Source organism: Silurus meridionalis, chromosome 17, assembly GCF_014805685.1.
Source record: "Silurus meridionalis isolate SWU-2019-XX chromosome 17, ASM1480568v1, whole genome shotgun sequence".
Taxonomy (NCBI): Eukaryota; Metazoa; Chordata; class Actinopteri; order Siluriformes; family Siluridae; genus Silurus; species Silurus meridionalis.
Window position 1 is genome coordinate 19933751 of NC_060900.1, and position 19318 is coordinate 19953068.

Here is a 19318-nt window from a genome sequence, read left to right on the forward strand (position 1 = left end):
TGTTTTCTGCATCACCAGTCTTCTTTCTAAACCCAGTAAACTGTACTATATAACCTATTTATATATATAACATTTTTGGTCATTTACCTCTAAAACCTCAACCTATAAAATGGTAACTTCAAATAATGTTTGAAGTGAGCTGAATGATGCAAGAGTCAGCAGTGAAGCTGTGAAAGATCAGTTCAGGGTCTTTACAATGAGAAGGAGTCAGAAGCAGTGATGTGGTCACCACAGGAAGGAGAAACGAAAACATTTGATACATCAACACTCTGACTAAACTGTGTATCTTTGTTGTTTCAGCAAGTTTTACATGAACATTAAAATGGTATTTTCATTTTTAGACCTAAACATAAACATATTGATTCAAACAGTATTTAGTATTTAATGATGTAAGAAAGATTACACAGGCATTAAAAATCACTTTTTTGCCTGCTCTTTTTATTTTATATATTATTTAACCATCAGGCATTTTATTTCAAATTGTTTTGAAATAAAAATGCTGATGTTCACAAAAGATGCTCACAAATGTCGATGTTCGCAAATGTTAATAATAATAAACTGTGTTAATAAAAAAATGACGAGCAATTTTATGCTTTGCATTCATTCCCCCTAGATCTACTGAAACCAAAACCAAACCATGATTTACAGTGCCCTCCACAATTATTGGCACCCCTGTTTAAGATGTGGTCGTGGACTTCAAAAAATTCTCCTTTTTTTTAAAACAACATAGAACCCAAATGCAAAAAAGAGAAAATCCAACCTTTTATTTAAGTACATTACTTTGGTGGTAAAAAAATCACACATTTAGGAAAAAAAAAAAAACTTGAAATCATGTGTGCCACAATTATTGGCACCCCTGATGTTAATACTTTGTACAACCTCCTTTTGCCAACAAGACAGCACTTAATCTCCTCCTATAACATTTCACAAGATTGGAGAACACAGAGAGAGGGATTTTTGACCATTCTTCTTTGCACAATCTTTCTAGATCATCCAGTGTCCTGGGTCCTCTCTTATGCACCTTTCTCTTTAGCTCGCCCCACAGGTTTTCGATTGGGTTGAGGTCTGGGGACTGAGATGGCCATGGGAGGACCTTGAGTTTGTGACTGCTGAACCACTTTTGTGTAGATTTTGCCACATGTTTTGGATCATTATCCTGCTGAAAGACCCAATGACGACCCATCTTCAGCTTTCTGGCAGAGGCCATCAGGTTTTTATTTAAAATATCCTGGTACTTCAAAGCGTTCATAATGCCATGCACCCTAACAAGGTTCCCAGGGCCTTTGGAAGAGAAACAGGCCCACAGCATCACAGATCCTCCACCATACTTCACGGTGGGCATGAGGTGCTTTTCGGCATACTCATCTTTTGTTTTACGCCAGACCCACTTAGAGTGTTTGTTGCCAAAAAGCTCAATCTTAGTCTCATCTGACCAAAGCACACGATCCCAGTTGAAGTCCCAGTACCGCTTAGCAAACTCCAGACGTTACGTTTGTGAGTGTTAGTGAGAAAAGGCTTTTTCCTTGCATGCCTCCCAAACAGCTTGTTGGCATGTAGAGAGCATCTGATGGTTGTTTTGGAGACTCTGTGACCCCAAGATGCCACTCTTTGATGCAATTCTGTGACGGTGAGCTTGGGAAATTTTTTTACTTCTCTTACCATCCTCCTCACTGTGCGTTGTGGCAAGATAAACTTGGGACCTCTTCCAGCCTTGTTTGTCACTGTTCCAGTTGTTTTAAACTTCTTAATGATTCCTCTGACTGTAGATACCGGCAAGTTAAGGCGAGTGGCTATTTTCTTGTAGCCATTGCCTGACTTATGAAGGTCGACACACATCTGCCTTACTTGAATGGTGTGTTCTCTTGTCTTTGCCATGTTGACAAATGGGTAAGAGAATTAGGCCTCTGTGTCACGTCATATTTATACCCCAGGAAACAGGAAATCATGAATTACTAATTAAAAGTCCCTAGATACCCTGACCAACCTTAGCAACTACAGAAAAATATATAAAAAAAAAAAAACAATAAAATTTTTCAGAGGAATTGTTAGGGGTGCCAATAATTGTGGGACACATGATTTCAAGTTTTTTTTTTCTAAATGTATGATTTTTTTTACCACCAAAGTTATGTACTTAAATGAAAGGTTGGATTTTTCTCTTTTTTTGCATTTGGGTTCTATGTTGTTTTAAAAAAAAGGAGAATTTTTAGAAGTCCACGACCACATCTTAAACAGGGGTGCCAATAATTGTGGAGGGCACTGTATAAACCAAAGTAATTCCAGTGAATTTTGAGTACCATTACACCCCTAGGGTAAATAATGATATTTATCAGAATATTCACAGGAGATTTCCACACTGCTTCCTTCTGTTCCAGTAAAAGCACATTCAGCTTTGCTCTGCATTGTCACACATATCAGAACTAAGAGAAAAAGAATGCATTGAAATATTTTTACTCAAAGTGTAATTGTTAAACCACCATAAAAACTATATTATAAAATATTCTAGACGTTTATATATATATGTATGATTAAACATATACTGTGATTACATGGCTTTAATGTTAATCAGCATTAATAAAATATTTTAATATAAATATAATTAAATATTGGCAGTGTTTTTGCACATCAACCTTCTTTCCAAGCTCAAAACAGTGTGAGGGGAAAAATTTGATACTTTTTAGCTTGATTTTTCTGTAATTTTAATCAGAAATGTATATACTGCCATCTTTCGGTCAAATCTAGTTGTTACATTTATGAAACTAGAAATTCAGTTATAAATGTAATCTTCAACTGTTTGAAAATGCCTGAAAAACTTTCTTTGAATTATATGGTTGTATTTATCAAGACAAAATCTAATTCATTTGGTCTTCATGAGGTCTTCGCATCAGGTCTTAGCAGAAAATATAGCTACTTAAATCAGTTATCTACTTAACTCAATTGATTCCAGAGTGTTGGTCTGTGCTTATTACTTTTATCAGGTAATTAATCAACGCTAGTTTCAGTCTCACTTGAGGTGTGAATTGTGGGCAGGGCTTACTCACTTTTATTAAAGGTGTAACCAGCTTCTGTTTGTTCATGAAGCTATTTGTGTGTATTTCATGTCATTGTTTGTCAAAAAAATATGAAGGCAAACAAAAAATCAAAGCACACTTTCCGGCTGTGTGTTCATCCCTGCCCCCACTATATCTCGGCTTGCCTGAAAGCGGAGCACAATAAGTCGGTTCCCGAGGGAACTGTGAGCACTGCGCTCGCATGTCAACACACTAGAAAAGAGTATGGACTGAACAGACTACACCACTATGTGTCCTGTTATATATGCTGACAAATTAACTTCAAGAGAAACCTCAGAACAAGGAAGACAGACTTTGCCTGCTTTTAACAAAACATATATGGTGGAGGAGTTCAGATACTTGATGGTCAACGGTGCAAAGTAATGGAGAGTGTATTAGAGAAGTGAAGAAAATAGTGCAGGCAGGGGGGAGTGGGTGAAGAAGAGTGGCAAGAGTGATTTGTGATAGAAGGGTATCTGCAAAAGTGAAAGGGAAAGATTATAGGACTGTGGTGTTAATATAATAATGTGAACTTGTGGCCTTTAACTACTATCACACACACTTTTAACCAGTGTTGTGCTAATTACTAAAAAGTAGTAACTAGTTACAGTTACTAGTTACTTCATTCAAAAGTAACTGAATATATCACAAGGATTTCTAAAATAAATAACAAAACAAGCTGAATAATATTTTCAGAATCAAAAACTAAAGTGGCTTCTGCATCATAAAAGCTGTTGTGTTGAGCTCTTAAAAATGTTCCTTTCACAGCTTAAGTATGAAAACTATCAACAATGTTTTTCAACATGCACATAACATGTTCATTCCAAGATAAATCTGACAATAAGTGAACCTTTAGGAGTTTAAAAGTCTTTATGTATATCATTGCATGTAGCTTAAACATTTTGTTTTAAACATTATCTATATCACATAGTATGTCAAGAATCTCTTCTTGATAGATGAAAATATAAGTGTAAAGGCATTAATCAGCTAAATAAAACTAGCCCCTCACCACAGACATATATGCTACTGTTTTTGGTGAGGCATTACAAGAGAATATAAACTGTAGTCATTATCTGCTGCTGAGATAAAACTTGTTATTTACAAGTGATGTGTGTGCTGAATAATCTTTTTCTGTAGAGAATGAAAAGAACACAGCACAGCTTTATGCCAAATCTGTATAGAACTAATAACATATAGAATCACTCTAAACCAATCTGACTTGATGCTTCTAGGTGTTTAATAGGAAGAATGTATAAAGAGTTTTCTTAACTGGAACATGCTGAATAAGCAATTATGTTCTTTCCCTGCAGAACTTGGTATCTTTGCTGTTGCATAGGGAAGCTGTGTAACATTAGGGCTTTGATTCTTCCTGGTTTCTGGAGACACAGAAGGATCTGCTGTGTGTAAGAATCCGCATGAGTCAAAAAAAAAATGTTCACTCTGTGCTCTCTTGAATTCAACAACCATCTTTTTAATTTTGTCGACGTTCAGAGACAGGTTGTTGGCTCCACACCAGACTGTTAACTGTTTCACCTCCTCTCTGTATGCTGACTCGTCGTTCTTGCTGATGAGACCCACCACGGTCGTGTCATCCGCAAACTTGATGATGTGATTGGAGTTGACTTAGTAGCGACGACTGAAAACCTACCTCTTACTGAAACACTTAAATTAGCACTTTCAAAGTTTGTAGCATTCTAGGGTTATATTTATATTAATTTTGTAATCTGGCGTACCAGTGTAGATTTATTAATTACTAGAGATTTCAAGCACTTTTGTATGTTGCTCTGTATAAGGGCGTCTGCTAAATGCCGTAAAATACATTACTAGTTACTGTCAAAAGTAACTACGTGACAGTAACTAATACTGTAACACGTTACTTTGTAAATAAAGTAAATCCGTTACTGTTACCGTATTGTGCGTTACCCTTACTTTTTTAAATGTAAATCTAAATTAGTTAACTTGTTCAAAAATTTTATCATTTACTGTTTTTTTTTTCTTTTCTATATTTTTCTATTCACCACACTTTCACTTTCCATTTTATAGAAATCATTGTAATCTGGGATCTGATTAAGCTTCCCCAGCCCAAGAATGTGCATGGTTCAATCACTTATTCAGGACTAATGAGTTAATCAGCAGGTCACTGGCTATAAGAACAAAATTAGACTTAACTCTTAAATTCTTAAGACTTCATCCTGTAGACCCTGCTTGTTTGTACTAATATGGCTAAACTGAACTTCTAATAAGCTTCTTCTTCTTCTTCTTCTTCTTCTTCTTCTTCTTCTTCTTTTTTCGGCTGCTCCCATTAGGGGTCGCCACAGCAGATCATCCGTCTCCATACCACCCTGTCCTCTACATCTGCCTCTTTCACACCAACTACCTGCATGTCTTCCCTCACCACATCCATGAACCTCCTCCTTGGCCTTCCTCTTTTCTAATAAGCTATTATGCGCAATTTGAATATTTTCTTATAATGTACTGTAGAAAGTTTTTTTATTTAAGAGCATATAAAATAATTCTGATTGATCCATTGCATGTGGAATAAGTAACAGGGCATTTCTGATAATGCCCACAGTGAAGGATTGCAATTATATATAAAGTGGTACATAAGCACTTTGCCACTAATTCACAGTGACTCATTGAAATTAACAGCAGCTAAAAGCTTTTTAGCAAGCATAATAAATTAACTGTTTTTGGTGTCTAAATCTTAAATAATATGGTATGGTTTATTATTAAGTTAAGTTGTTTACAGATAAAATAAATAAGCATTTCCAAAATAATGATGCTTCTTTTATAACTAGAATATATTCTGATTATAATATATAATTTACTGATTAACAACAGCTCAATTCAATACCTAGATACATTTACAATATTAAAATAACATACGTGTATATTTTAATATACAGTATGTTGTCAAAATATTATACATTTTTGTTGAATCATTTCCTTGTAAAAAATTAAGTTCATATTCATATTCGTTTTTGTTTCCTGTATAAGTGAAACTAACTTGAGCACAATCTCTGGTACTTTCCAAAAAGGGAGGGACTTTATAGAGTTCATATAAACAGCCCCCACTGGCCAAGACTACTATCTTGAATTGTGGATACTCTGCCAGGTAAGTGTTTCTTAATTCACCTTTTTGGTATATTTCACATAAACATGAACTAATATTCAGTTGCTAGTTTGTAGGCTAATGTTCCAGGGATAAGATTTTACACCAAATTATATATTTTGCTTTAGGAATGGGCTAGTCAAAAAAAAATAAAAGCATCTCATGCTTTGCTGCATTTCCCATTCTGCTTGGACTGATGCTGTAATTTTTTGCAAAAGAAGCTCTGATAGTGGTGCTTCTGCAAGGCAAATCACATGTTTATATTAGCAGACAAAACGAATTAAAATTTACAGGAACTATATACAAACAATCTATGAAAAAGAACAAAAATTGTGTTTAACCATAATAATTGTTTAATCGTATAACATCACATAACGGTGGTAAATAGATTCAGTTAGGTGTGCTGCTACACTGTTTATTACAGAGTGATGAACCTGCTGGAATTTGGTCAGGTGACTTTCTTGCTATAAAACTGCAGTAATATTGTATGTGTGTTCATACAATGCATTTAGAAATTATTTAACCACCTTCACTTTTTTTTTTTTTTTTTTTTGGCCTGATAACACAATCACTCAAATTAGATTTCTTATTGTATTAATCTACACTCAGTACCCTATAATGACAAAAATAAAACAAACATCACACGTACATATGTACAGTATTCAGACCCTTTACTCAATACTTACTTGAAGCAACTTCGGCAGCAATTACAGCCTAGAGTAGTTTTGGGTATGACAAGCTCATTTTTCATGATATCTTAATTCATTCATATATATCTTCATTTCAAATATAAACTCATGTGGCATGTGTCTTTTAACCCATTACATTTCTGGATTGCTCCAGGATTTATTTCATGTATTTATATATGAAGAAATACAATTTTTAATTCAGGAAAAAAAAACAATTTCCATGGTACTTCATCATCTATAACTTTTTATAACTTATTGACTTTTTGAGCAATATCAACTTTAAATAATGGACAGTAAATGGACTTTTTTTTTAAAGATATTTACATTTTGTATGCAGCCCACTTTTATCAGAAACTGTTAACATTTAAATTTAGGTAAGGCGCGAAGGCAAACAGGTTTTAAATAATATATAAATATATAACCTTTTTTTATTACATTGATAAAATTAAGGTAACAATTAAATTGGCACAAATTATATCTATTACATAAAATTAAATAAATGGAAAAATTTTATAAGTAAATTAAATAGTTTAAATTTTTAAAAATTAAAAAATTAAATAGTTTACATTTGTTTGACCCCATTTGGGTAATACAGATGTGTATGTAAGTGTATGTTTTTATATATAAATATATAACTGTTCTACTTATTTCAGCATACTTTATCAAAGGTCTTCGTTTCCTCCATGCGTCATTCACCTTCTCGATATGGGTAATTGCCAATTCTTACTCGTCACAGGAACCAGCCCAAAGTTTGTAAAACAGACGAAAGTTTAATCAAACAAAACTACAAATGCAGTTGGTTCTATCTATCTATCTATCTATCTATCTATCTATCTATCTATCTATCTATCTATCTATCTATCTATCTATCTATCTATCTATCTATCTATCTATCGTGTGTGTGTGTGTGTGTGTGTGTGTGTGTGTGTGTGTGTGTGTGTGTGTGTATATAGTCAAGTAAAAACAGGTATGAAAATAGATGCTATTTAATGTTGCAGGCCAGTCCGGAGACCATTAATCAAGATGGCAGACAACAGTGTTGATGCGTGCATGGAACAACGTGTGGTGATACATTTTCTGGTGAACGAAGGCGTAAAACCTGCAGATATCTACAGAAGACTTAATGCACAGTACGGTTATGAGACGCTCAGCCACAGTAAGATATCTGAATGGTGCAAAAGTTTCAAAGATGGCTGTACCTCTGTCAGTGATGATCCCAGTCATGGTGGTTCCCAGACTACAGCAGTAATTCCTGTGAACAGTCAATGCATTGAAAGCCCGTTTCTGGATAATCAACAAGTTCCTTGGAGGTCAGTATTTCTGCACTGATGACGAAGTGAAGAAGGTTGTCCAAGGATTGTTCAAGCATCCTGACAAATCTTCCTATGCCGAATATTTCCAGGCATTAGTTAAATGCTTGGAGAAGTGTATAAATATAGTGGGAATATGTCGAAATGCAGTTTCCACTCCTTGAAATGTAATGTTTTATTTTATAAATTTAAAAGTCTCGCTTTCACTTGAACACCCCTTGTGTGTGTGTGTGTGTGTGTGTGTGTGTGTGTGTGTGTGTGTGTGTGTGTGTGTGTGTGTGTATATATATATATATATATATATATATATATATATATATATATATATATATATATATATATATATATGAAACCTGAAAACCAGAAGAAAGTTCAAACAAACATTAAACCATAATTTTTTTAGCCTTTAATCATTTTCCTTTAATATAATTAATTGTTTTAATGTTTTATTGCTATTTTTTATGCCTATCTGCATGTTTTGGACAGTAAAAAGCATCCAGAGGAACAGGAGAATGTCTGTTCAAGCATGAAAAAATCACCTAGTACAGAACCCAAAGATCTAAATGAAAGTGGGAAAATCGGAATTACCAAACAACCAGGTAAACATACCTTAATTTTGCCTACTTTATTTTATCAAACATATTTAAAAACAGACTAAAACCTTTTTTTTTTTCAACATATATGATGGCACAGCTTCAACAAAAAACAAACCTTCGGCTGAAAAAAATAAAAAACTAAATAGTGGAATTCAGAAATGAAAACAATAATAAATATGATAATGATAATAAAATGTCCGAACTATTTGTAAATGTCAGTTATACCACAGCATTATTGACTTCTCAAATCTGAAAGTTTAATGGACACATTTTAATGTATTTATTGTAAAACATAATAGATTCATTATAGATTGAATTTAAACACACAGTTCAAGTTTAAGAAGTTTGAACATTCTTGAACAAAAAAAGATAATTTACAACATCTTGACTTAAGCATAAAAGATTTTGCAACATATATATTTACTATGTTAATGTAAGCAAATGTGCAATATTTGTAAAAGTGGTCTAATTTTCTTATTTTTTTCGCCATCAGCTAGTTTTTGGATAAGTAAAGGCATGCAGTTATATACAATTATATATAATTTGTAATTAATATATATATATATATATATATATATATATATATATATATATATATATATATATATATATATATATATATATACAGTGCCCTCCACAATTATTGGCACCCCTGTTTAAGATGTGGTCGTGGACTTCTAAAAATTCTCCTTTTTTTTAAAACAACATAGAACCCAAATGCAAAAAAAGAGAAAAATCCAACCTTTCATTTAAGTACATAACTTTAGTGGTAAAAAAAATCATACATTTAGAAAAAAAAAAAAACTTGAAATCATGTGTCCCACAATTATTGGCACCCCTAACAATTCCTCTGAAAATTTAATTGTTTTTTTTTTATATATTTTTCTGTAGTTGCTAAGGTTGGTCAGGGTATCTAGGGACTTTTAATTAGTAATTCATGATTTCCTGTTTGCCTGGGGTATAAATATGACGTGACACAGAGGCCTAATTCTCTTACCCATTTGTCAACATGGCAAAGACAAGAGAACACACCATTCAAGTAAGGCAGATGTGTGTCGACCTTCATAAGTCAGGCAATGGCTACAAGAAAATAGCCACTCGCCTTAACTTGCCGGTATCTACAGTCAGAGGAATCATTAAGAAGTTTAAAACAACTTGAACAGAGACAAAAAAGCCTCTAAGAGGTCCCAAGTTTATCTTGCCACAATGCACAGTGAGGAGGATGGTAAGAGAAGTAAAAAAATTTCCCAAGCTCACCGTCACAGAATTGCATCAAAGAGTGGCATCTTGGGGTCACAGAGTCTCCAAAACAACCATCAGACGCTCTCTACATGCCAACAAGCTGTTTGGGAGGCATGCAAGGAAAAGCCTTTTCTCACTAACACTCACAAACGTAAACGCCTGGAGTTTGCTAAGCGGTACTGGGACTTCAACTGGGATCGTGTGCTTTGGTCAGATGAGACTAAGATTGAGCTTTTTGGCAACAAACACTCTAAGTGGGTCTGGCGTAAAACAAAAGATGAGTATGCCGAAAGCACCTCATGCCCACCGTGAAGTATGGTGGAGGATCTGTGATGCTGTGGGCCTGTTTCTCCAAAGGCCCTGGGAACCTTGTTAGGGTGCATGGCATTATGAACGCTTTGAAGTACCAGGATATTTTAAATAAAACCTGATGGCCTCTGCCAGAAAGCTGAAGATGGGTCGTCATTGGGTCTTTCAGCAGGATAATGATCCAAAACATGTGGCAAAATCTACACAAAAGTGGTTCAGCAGTCACAAACTCAAGGTCCTCCCATGGCCATCTCAGTCCCCAGACCTCAACCCAATCGAAAACCTGTGGGGCGAGCTAAAGAGAAGAGTGCATAAGAGAGGACCCAGGACACTGGATGATCTAGAAAGATTGTGCAAAGAAGAATGGTCAAAATCCTCTCTCTGTGTTCTCCAATCTTGTGAAATGTTATAGGAGGAGATTAAGTGCTGTCTTGTTGGCAAAAGGAGGTTGTACAAAGTATTAACATCAGGGGTGGCAATAATTGTGGCACACATGATTTCAAGGTTGTTTTTTTTTTCTAAATGTGTGATTTTTTTACCACCAAAGTAATGTACTTAAATAAAAGGTTGGATTTTTCTCTTTTTTTGCATTTGGGTTCTATGTTGTTTTAAAAAAAAAGGAGAATTTTTTGAAGTCCACGACCACATCTTAAACAGGGGTGCCAATAATTGTGGAGGGCACTGTATATATATATATATATATATATATATATATATATATATATATATATATATATATATATATATATATATATATATATATATAATAAACTATGTTTTAAATAAAAAAAATGAATGACAAAAGCATTTTCACTTGTGGTCTATATAGAAATAGCTGCTTTGCATGGACTGGCATTGCAGACATGCCATATACACTATATTGCCAAAAGTATTGGGTCACCTGACCTTTCCTGCTATATGTGTTCCTTTTCCAAACTGTTACCACAAAGCTGGAGGCACTCAATATCTATATGTCTATAATAAAATTCTGCATTCACTTGAAGTTAAACCTGTTCCAGCATGGCCCCTGTGCACAAATTGAGCTCTTTGAAGATCTGGTTTACATGATTTGGAAAGAAAGATCTTGTGTGGCCTGCTATAGAGCTTTTATCTCATCCCTACTGAACACCTTTGGGATGAATGCACCCCAGGCCTTCTCACCTACATCACTACCTGCCTTTTGTAACACCCTTGTGGCTGATAAACAAATATCCATAAGCACACTGCAAAATCTAGTGGGACAGCTCCCAGAAGAGTGGAGAGAATTATAAGAGCAAATTTGGACTAAATGTGGAATGCAATGCTCTAAAATCACATACCATACTTATGACCAGGTGATGATCCCGGTCATGGTGCTTCCCAGACTACAGCAGTAATTCCTGTGAACAGTCAACGCATTGAAAGCCCGTTTCTGGATAATCAACAAGTTCCTTGGAGGTCAGTATTTCTGAACTGATGACGAAGTGAAGAAGGTTGTCCAAGGATGGTTTAAGCATCCTGACAAATCTTCCTATGCGAATATTTCCAGGCATTAGTTAAATGCTTGGAGAAGTGTATAAATATAGTGGGAATATGTCGAAATGCAGTTTCCACTCCTTGAAATGTAATGTTTTATTTTATAAATTTAAAAGTCTCGCTTTCACTTGAACACCCCTTGTGTGTGTGTGTGTGTGTGTGTGTGTGTGTGTATATATATATATATATATATATATATATATATATATATATATATATATATATATATATATATATATGAAACCTGAAAACCAGAAGAAAGTTCAAACAAACATTAAACCATAATTTTTTTAGCCTTTAATCATTTTCCTTTAATATAATTAATTGTTTTAATGTTTTATTGCTATTTTTTATGCCTATCTGCATGTTTTGGACAGTAAAAGCATCCAGAGGAACAGGAGAATGTCTGTTCAAGCATGAAAAAATCACCTAGTACAGAACCCAAAGATCTAAATGAAAGTGGGAAAATCGGAATTACCAAACAACCAGGTAAACATACCTTAATTTTGCCTACTTTATTTTATCAAACATATTTAAAAACAGACTAAAACCTTTTTTTTTTTCAACATATATGATGGCACAGCTTCAACAAAAAACAAACCTTCGGCTGAAAAAAATAAAAAACTAAATAGTGGAATTCAGAAATGAAAACAATAATAAATATGATAATGATAATAAAATGTCCGAACTATTTGTAAATGTCAGTTATACCACAGCATTATTGACTTCTCAAATCTGAAAGTTTAATGGACACATTTTAATGTATTTATTGTAAAACATAATAGATTCATTATAGATTGAATTTAAACACACAGTTCAAGTTTAAGAAGTTTGAACATTCTTGAACAAAAAAAGATAATTTACAACATCTTGACTTAAGCATAAAAGATTTTGCAACATATATATTTACTATGTTAATGTAAGCAAATGTGCAATATTTGTAAAAGTGGTCTAATTTTCTTATTTTTTCGCCATCAGCTAGTTTTTGGATAAGTAAAGGCATGCAGTTATATACAATTATATATAATTTGTAATTATATATATATATATATATATATATATATATATATATATATATATATATATATATATATATATATATATATAGTGCCCTCCACAATTATTGGCACCCCTGTTTAAGATGTGGTCGTGGACTTCTAAAAATTCTCCTTTTTTAAAACAACATAGAACCCAAATGCAAAAAGAGAAAATCCAACCTTTCATTTAAGTACATAACTTTAGTGGTAAAAAATCATACATTTAGAAAAAAAAAACTTGAAATCATGTGTCCCACAATTATTGGCACCCCTAACAATTCCTCTGAAAAATTTAATTGTTTTTTTTTTTTATATATTTTTCTGTAGTTGCTAAGGTTGGTCAGGGTATCTAGGGACTTTTAATTAGTAATTCATGATTTCCTGTTTCCCTGGGGTATAAATATGACGTGACACAGAGGCCTAATTCTCTTACCCATTTGTCAACATGGCAAAGACAAGAGAACACACCATTCAAGTAAGGCAGATGTGTGTCGACCTTCATAAGTCAGGCAATGGCTACAAGAAAATAGCCACTCGCCTTAACTTGCCGGTATCTACAGTCAGAGGAATCATTAAGAAGTTTAAAACAACTTGAACAGAGACAAAAAAGCCTCTAAGAGGTCCCAAGTTTATCTTGCCGCAACGCACAGTGAGGAGGATGGTAAGAGAAGTAAAAAAATTTCCCAAGCTCACCGTCACAGAATTGCATCAAAGAGTGGCATCTTGGGGTCACAGAGTCTCCAAAACAACCATCAGATGCTCTCTACATGCCAACAAGCTGTTTGGGAGGCATGCAAGGAAAAAGCCTTTTCTCACTAACACTCACAAACGTAAACGTCTGGAGTTTGCTAAGCGGTACTGGGACTTCAACTGGGATCGTGTGCTTTGGTCAGATGAGACTAAGATTGAGCTTTTTGGCAACAAACACTCTAAGTGGGTCTGGCGTAAAACAAAAGATGAGTATGCCGAAAAGCACCTCATGCCCACCGTGAAGTATGGTGGAGGATCTGTGATGCTGTGGGCCTGTTTCTCTTCAAAGGCCCTGGGAACCTTGTTAGGGTGCATGGCATTATGAACGCTTTGAAGTACCAGGATATTTTAAATAAAAACCTGATGGCCTCTGCCAGAAAGCTGAAGATGGGTCGTCATTGGGTCTTTCAGCAGGATAATGATCCAAAACATGTGGCAAAATCTACACAAAAGTGGTTCAGCAGTCACAAACTCAAGGTCCTCCCATGGCCATCTCAGTCCCCAGACCTCAACCCAATCGAAAACCTGTGGGGCGAGCTAAAGAGAAGAGTGCATAAGAGAGGACCCAGGACACTGGATGATCTAGAAAGATTGTGCAAAGAAGAATGGTCAAAATCCTCTCTGTGTTCTCCAATCTTGTGAAATGTTATAGGAGGAGATTAAGTGCTGTCTTGTTGGCAAAAGGAGGTTGTACAAAGTATTAACATCAGGGGTGGCAATAATTGTGGCACACATGATTTCAAGGTTGTTTTTTTTTTCTAAATGTGTGATTTTTACCACCAAAGTAATGTACTTAAATAAAAGGTTGGATTTTTCTTTTTGCATTTGGGTTCTATGTTGTTTTAAAAAAGGAGAATTTTTGAAGTCCACGACCACATCTTAAACAGGGGTGCCAATAATTGTGGAGGGCACTGTATATATATATATATATATATATATATATATATATATATATATATATATATATATATATATATATAATAAACTATGTTTTAAATAAAAAAAATGAATGACAAAAGCATTTTCACTTGTGGTCTATATAGAAATAGCTGCTTTGCATGGACTGGCATTGCAGACATGCCATATACACTATATTGCCAAAAGTATTGGGTCACCTGACCTTTCCTGCTATATGTGTTCCTTTTCCAAACTGTTACCACAAAGCTGGAGGCACTCAATATCTATATGTCTATAATAAAATTCTGCATTCACTTGAAGTTAAACCTGTTCCAGCATGGCCCCTGTGCACAAATTGAGCTCTTTGAAGATCTGGTTTACATGATTTGGAAAGAAAGATCTTGTGTGGCCTGCTATAGAGCTTTTATCTCATCCCTACTGAACACCTTTGGGATGAATGCACCCCAGGCCTTCTCACCTACATCACTACCTGCCTTTTGTAACACCCTTGTGGCTGATAAACAAATATCCATAAGCACACTGCAAAATCTAGTGGGACAGCTCCCCAGAAGAGTGGAGAGAATTATAAGAGCAAATTTGGACTAAATGTGGAATGCAATGCTCTAAAATCACATACCATACTTATGACCAGGTGATGATCCCGGTCATGGTGCTTCCCAGACTACAGCAGTAATTCCTGTGAACAGTCAACGCATTGAAAGCCCGTTTCTGGATAATCAACAAGTTCCTTGGAGGTCAGTATTTCTGAACTGATGACGAAGTGAAGAAGGTTGTCCAAGGATGGTTTAAGCATCCTGACAAATCTTCCTATGCCGAATATTTCCAGGCATTAGTTAAATGCTTGGAGAAGTGTATAAATATAGTGGGAATATGTCGAAATGCAGTTTCCACTCCTTGAAATGTAATGTTTTATTTTATAAACTTAAAAGTCTCGCTTTCACTTGAACACCCCTTGTGTGTGTGTGTGTGTGTGTGTGTGTGTGTGTGTGTGTGTGTGTGTGTGTGTGTATATATATATATATATATATATATATATATATATATATATATATATATATATATATATATATATGAAACCTGAAAACCAGAAGAAAGTTCAAACAAACATTAAACCATAATTTTTTTAAGCTTTAAAAAATTAATCCTTTTAATATAATTAATTGTTTTAATGTTTTATTGTTATTTTTTATGCCTATCTGCATGTTTTGGACAGTAAAAAGCATCCAGAGGAACAGGAGAATGTCTGTTCAAGCATGAAAAAATCACCTAATACAGAACCCAAAGATCTAAATGAAAGTGGGAAAATCGGAATTACCAAACAACCAGGTAAACATACCTTAATTTTGCCTACTTCATTTTATCAAACATATTTAAAAACAGACTAAAACCTTTTTTTTTTTCAACATATATGATGGCACAGCTTCAACAAAAAACAAACCTTTGGCTGAAAAAAAAAATAAATAAATAAATAGTGGAATTCAGAAATGAAAACAATAATAAATATGATAATGATAATAAAATGTCCGAACTATTTGTAAATGTCAGTTATACCACAGCATTATTGACTTCTCAAATCTGAAAGTTTAATGGACACATTTTAATGTATTTATTGTAAAACATAATAGATTCATTATAGATTGAATTTAAACACACAGTTCAAGTTTAAGAAGTTTGAACATTCTTGAACAAAAAAAGATAATTTACAACATCTTGACTTAAGCATAAAAGATTTTGCAACATATATATTTACTATGTTAATGTAAGCAAATGTGCAATATTTGTAAAAGTGGTCTAATTTTCTTATTTTTTTCGCCATCAGCTAGTTTTTGGATAAGTAAAGGCATGCAGTTATATACAATTATATATAATTTGTAATTAATATATATATATATATATATATATATATATATATATATATATATATATATATATATATATATATAAAATAAACTATGTTTTAAATTTAAAAAATGAATGACAAAAGCATTTTTACTTGTGGTCTATATAGAAAAGCTGCTTTGCATAGACTGGCATTGCAGACATGCCATATACACTATATTGCCAATTTTTTTATTTACACATTTTTATTGAGTTTTAATATGTTTTTTTTTTTTTTTATCATATTTATCAGATAACCACCAAAGCACAATGAGCAACAATATCGAAGACAAAATAAAAAATGATAACAACTACACTAAAATAAGTACTGGCAATCCTTCACTTTACCAACTGAATCTGAACGACACAGGAAAAGATGATCTTTGTAAAAAAGACTTTGGATATACTTCTTTACCTTGTTCAAACAAAACAATAATGCTCCTGGGTGCTACTGGCTCTGGGAAAAGCACTCTAATTAACGGCATGATCAACTATATAATGGGAGTAGAGTGGAGTGATACATGCAGATTTAAACTGATAGATGAACAAACCAATAAAACACAAGCTGAGAGCCAGACTTCAGAGGTTACAGCATATCAGATTCATCATCAAAACGGCTTCCAGGTTCCTTATTCAATCACAATCATAGACACACCAGGGTTTGGAGACACAAGGGGAATTGCACAAGACAAGGAGATCACTGAGAAAATCAGAAAGTTCTTCTCTGAAAAAGATGGTGTTGTTGCTCTTGATGCTGTTTGTTTTGTAGTACAGTCAGCATTAGCTCGACTAACCCAAACCCAGAAATACATATTTGAAGCTATTCTTTCAATCTTTGGAAAGGACATTGCAAACAATATCACCATTATGATCACCTTTGCTGATGGCCAAAAACCTCCCGTACTAGAGGCCATTGAAGCGGCTGATATACCGTGTGTAAAGAAGGAAGATGGAACATTGCTTCATTTCAAATTTAACAATTCTGCACTTTTTGCTCAGACTAAAGTGGTGGATGATGAAGACAATTTTGATGAAATGTTTTGGAAAATGGGAAAAGGAAGCATGAAACGTTTTTTTAATCACCTGGAGAAAATGGAAACCAAAAGTCTTCAGCTCACAAAAGAAGTTCTCACTGAACGCAAACAGCTGGAGGCAGTTGTAAAAGGAGTGCAGCCACTCATCCAAATGGGTCTGTCAAAACTTGAGGAAATAAGAATGACTTCATCAGCACTCGAACAAAACCAGAATGTCATAAAAGAAAATGAAAATTTTGAATATATGGTTGAAGTACAAAAGAGTAAGAAGATTGACCTTGAAAAGGGAACGTTTGTGACAAATTGCCTTGGCTGCAACTTCACCTGCCATTATCCATGCTACATTAAAGAAGATAGCAAAAAATACTCTTGTTCAGCAATGAAAGATGACAAATGTACAGTGTGTCCTGGTCACTGCATCTGGAATGTGCATCACAACATGCCATACAGATTTGAAACAGAACTTATAAAAGAGAAAAGGACATACGCAAATCTGAAAAAGCAATATGAAGAGGCTTTGGGTAAAAGTATGACAATAGAGAAAATTATTCAGCAGCTGGAGGATGAATATGAGGATGTTCAAGTAAAAGTCATGCAGTTAAATGACAAACTTGCCAAAAGCCTGTCACGTCTGAAGGAAATTGCTCTTCGCCCAGATCCCTTGTCCACACCAGATTACATTGAATTACTGATTGAGTCTGAGAAGTTGACGGCTAAAGAAGGCTACTTAAAGCGCATTGCTGAGTTGGAAGAGATAAAAAAACGTGCTCTGATTCTGCAGAAAGTGGAGAAAGGCATACCACTTGCTGAACATGAGAGGAAATACAGTGTAAAGAAAACCTTTAGACAGAGAGTAACTGGAATGTATAATAATATGACAAAGTGGTGTAGCACAGTAAAGGAAAAAGTAGAAAATGTTTTCACTGTGGTACCAGAATGAGCTAGTTAAATGATGTTTAAACTCTGAGTCTATACATCAGGTGATTAGATTAGAATATTTTCTTCATTTCCGTCATATTACATTGCTTTTCATTGATTTTTTTTTAGTATGTAGTATGCTATATATAGTATGTTATACAGTATAGTTTGCTATATATGCAACAGGTTCTAGTTCACCAACATGGTGCCCGCAGGCACCGGGTCGCCCGCAAGGACCACATGAGTCGCCCACGGGCCTTTTCTAAAAATAGCTCACCATAGCGCCACTTACCAGTGAGCTGCACCTTTTTTTTGCTATTCTTTTTTAAATCACACTTGCATCGGTGTGAATTTGAAAATGACAATATTAAAATATAGATGACTATATATAGAATTAAATCATTAATTACTAATAATAACATTTAATTAAAGGTAAATTGAGCAAATTTGTTATTTCGACTTGTGTGTAATAAACTGGTAGCCCTTCACATTAATCAGGGAACCCAAGAAGTAGCTCTGTTTCAAAAGGTTGGTGACCCCTGTTCTAACTGTAAGTTAGCAAGACAAGGTAATGAGATGATCATTATAAAGATCTTTTGCATGTTAATTATATAAATATAAACTATATACTTCAAAAATAATTTAAACTAACTGTGTCTTGTTTTATTTTACAGTATAATATCTTTGCTGTGGTTGTTCACTAAACTGCAACATTAATCAATACATTTATTCATCTCTGTATTACTTTTCAATGTATTAGTAAATATTACTTATTCAATTATCAGAGATGGGAAGTAATGAAGTAGAAATACTTTGTTACTGTACTTAAGTAGATTTTTCTGGTATCAGTACGTAATTCACTATTTAACTTTTTAGTTTTACTCGTTACTTTTTTTTTACACATCCATACATATCCATACATACATATATTTACTTAGATATTAAAAAATAAATTAACTCCAC

General features: G+C 34.1%; 1 protein-coding gene across 2 annotated transcripts; it reads left to right on the forward strand.

Moving 5' to 3' along the window:
• The first annotated feature begins 12208 nt into the window (after positions 1-12208).
• Positions 12209-18655, forward strand: si:ch73-170d6.2. 2 transcript variants are annotated; one of them, XM_046872044.1, is made up of 4 exons: positions 12209-12309; positions 15157-15259; positions 15739-15851; positions 16657-18655. In XM_046872044.1, exons 1-4 carry the CDS (start codon positions 12237-12239, stop codon positions 18375-18377), a joined length of 2010 nt encoding a protein of 669 aa, XP_046728000.1. In that variant the 5' UTR covers positions 12209-12236; the 3' UTR covers positions 18378-18655. The 2 variants fall into 2 exon arrangements, with proteins under 2 accessions (XP_046728000.1, XP_046728001.1); XM_046872045.1 differs by lacking the exon at positions 15157-15259 and having other exon boundaries at positions 12210-12309.
• The last annotated feature ends 663 nt before the right edge of the window (positions 18656-19318 follow it).

Coding starts and splice junctions, on each gene's coding strand:
- si:ch73-170d6.2 (XM_046872044.1), top strand. CDS start 12,237: ATGAAAAAATCACCTAGTACAGAACCCAAAGATCTAAATGAAAGTGGG. Junction 12,310..15,156: donor CGGAATTACCAAACAACCAG/GTAAACATACCT, acceptor ACTTATGACCAG/GTGATGATCCCGGTCATGGT. Junction 15,852..16,656: donor CGGAATTACCAAACAACCAG/GTAAACATACCT, acceptor CATATTTATCAG/ATAACCACCAAAGCACAATG.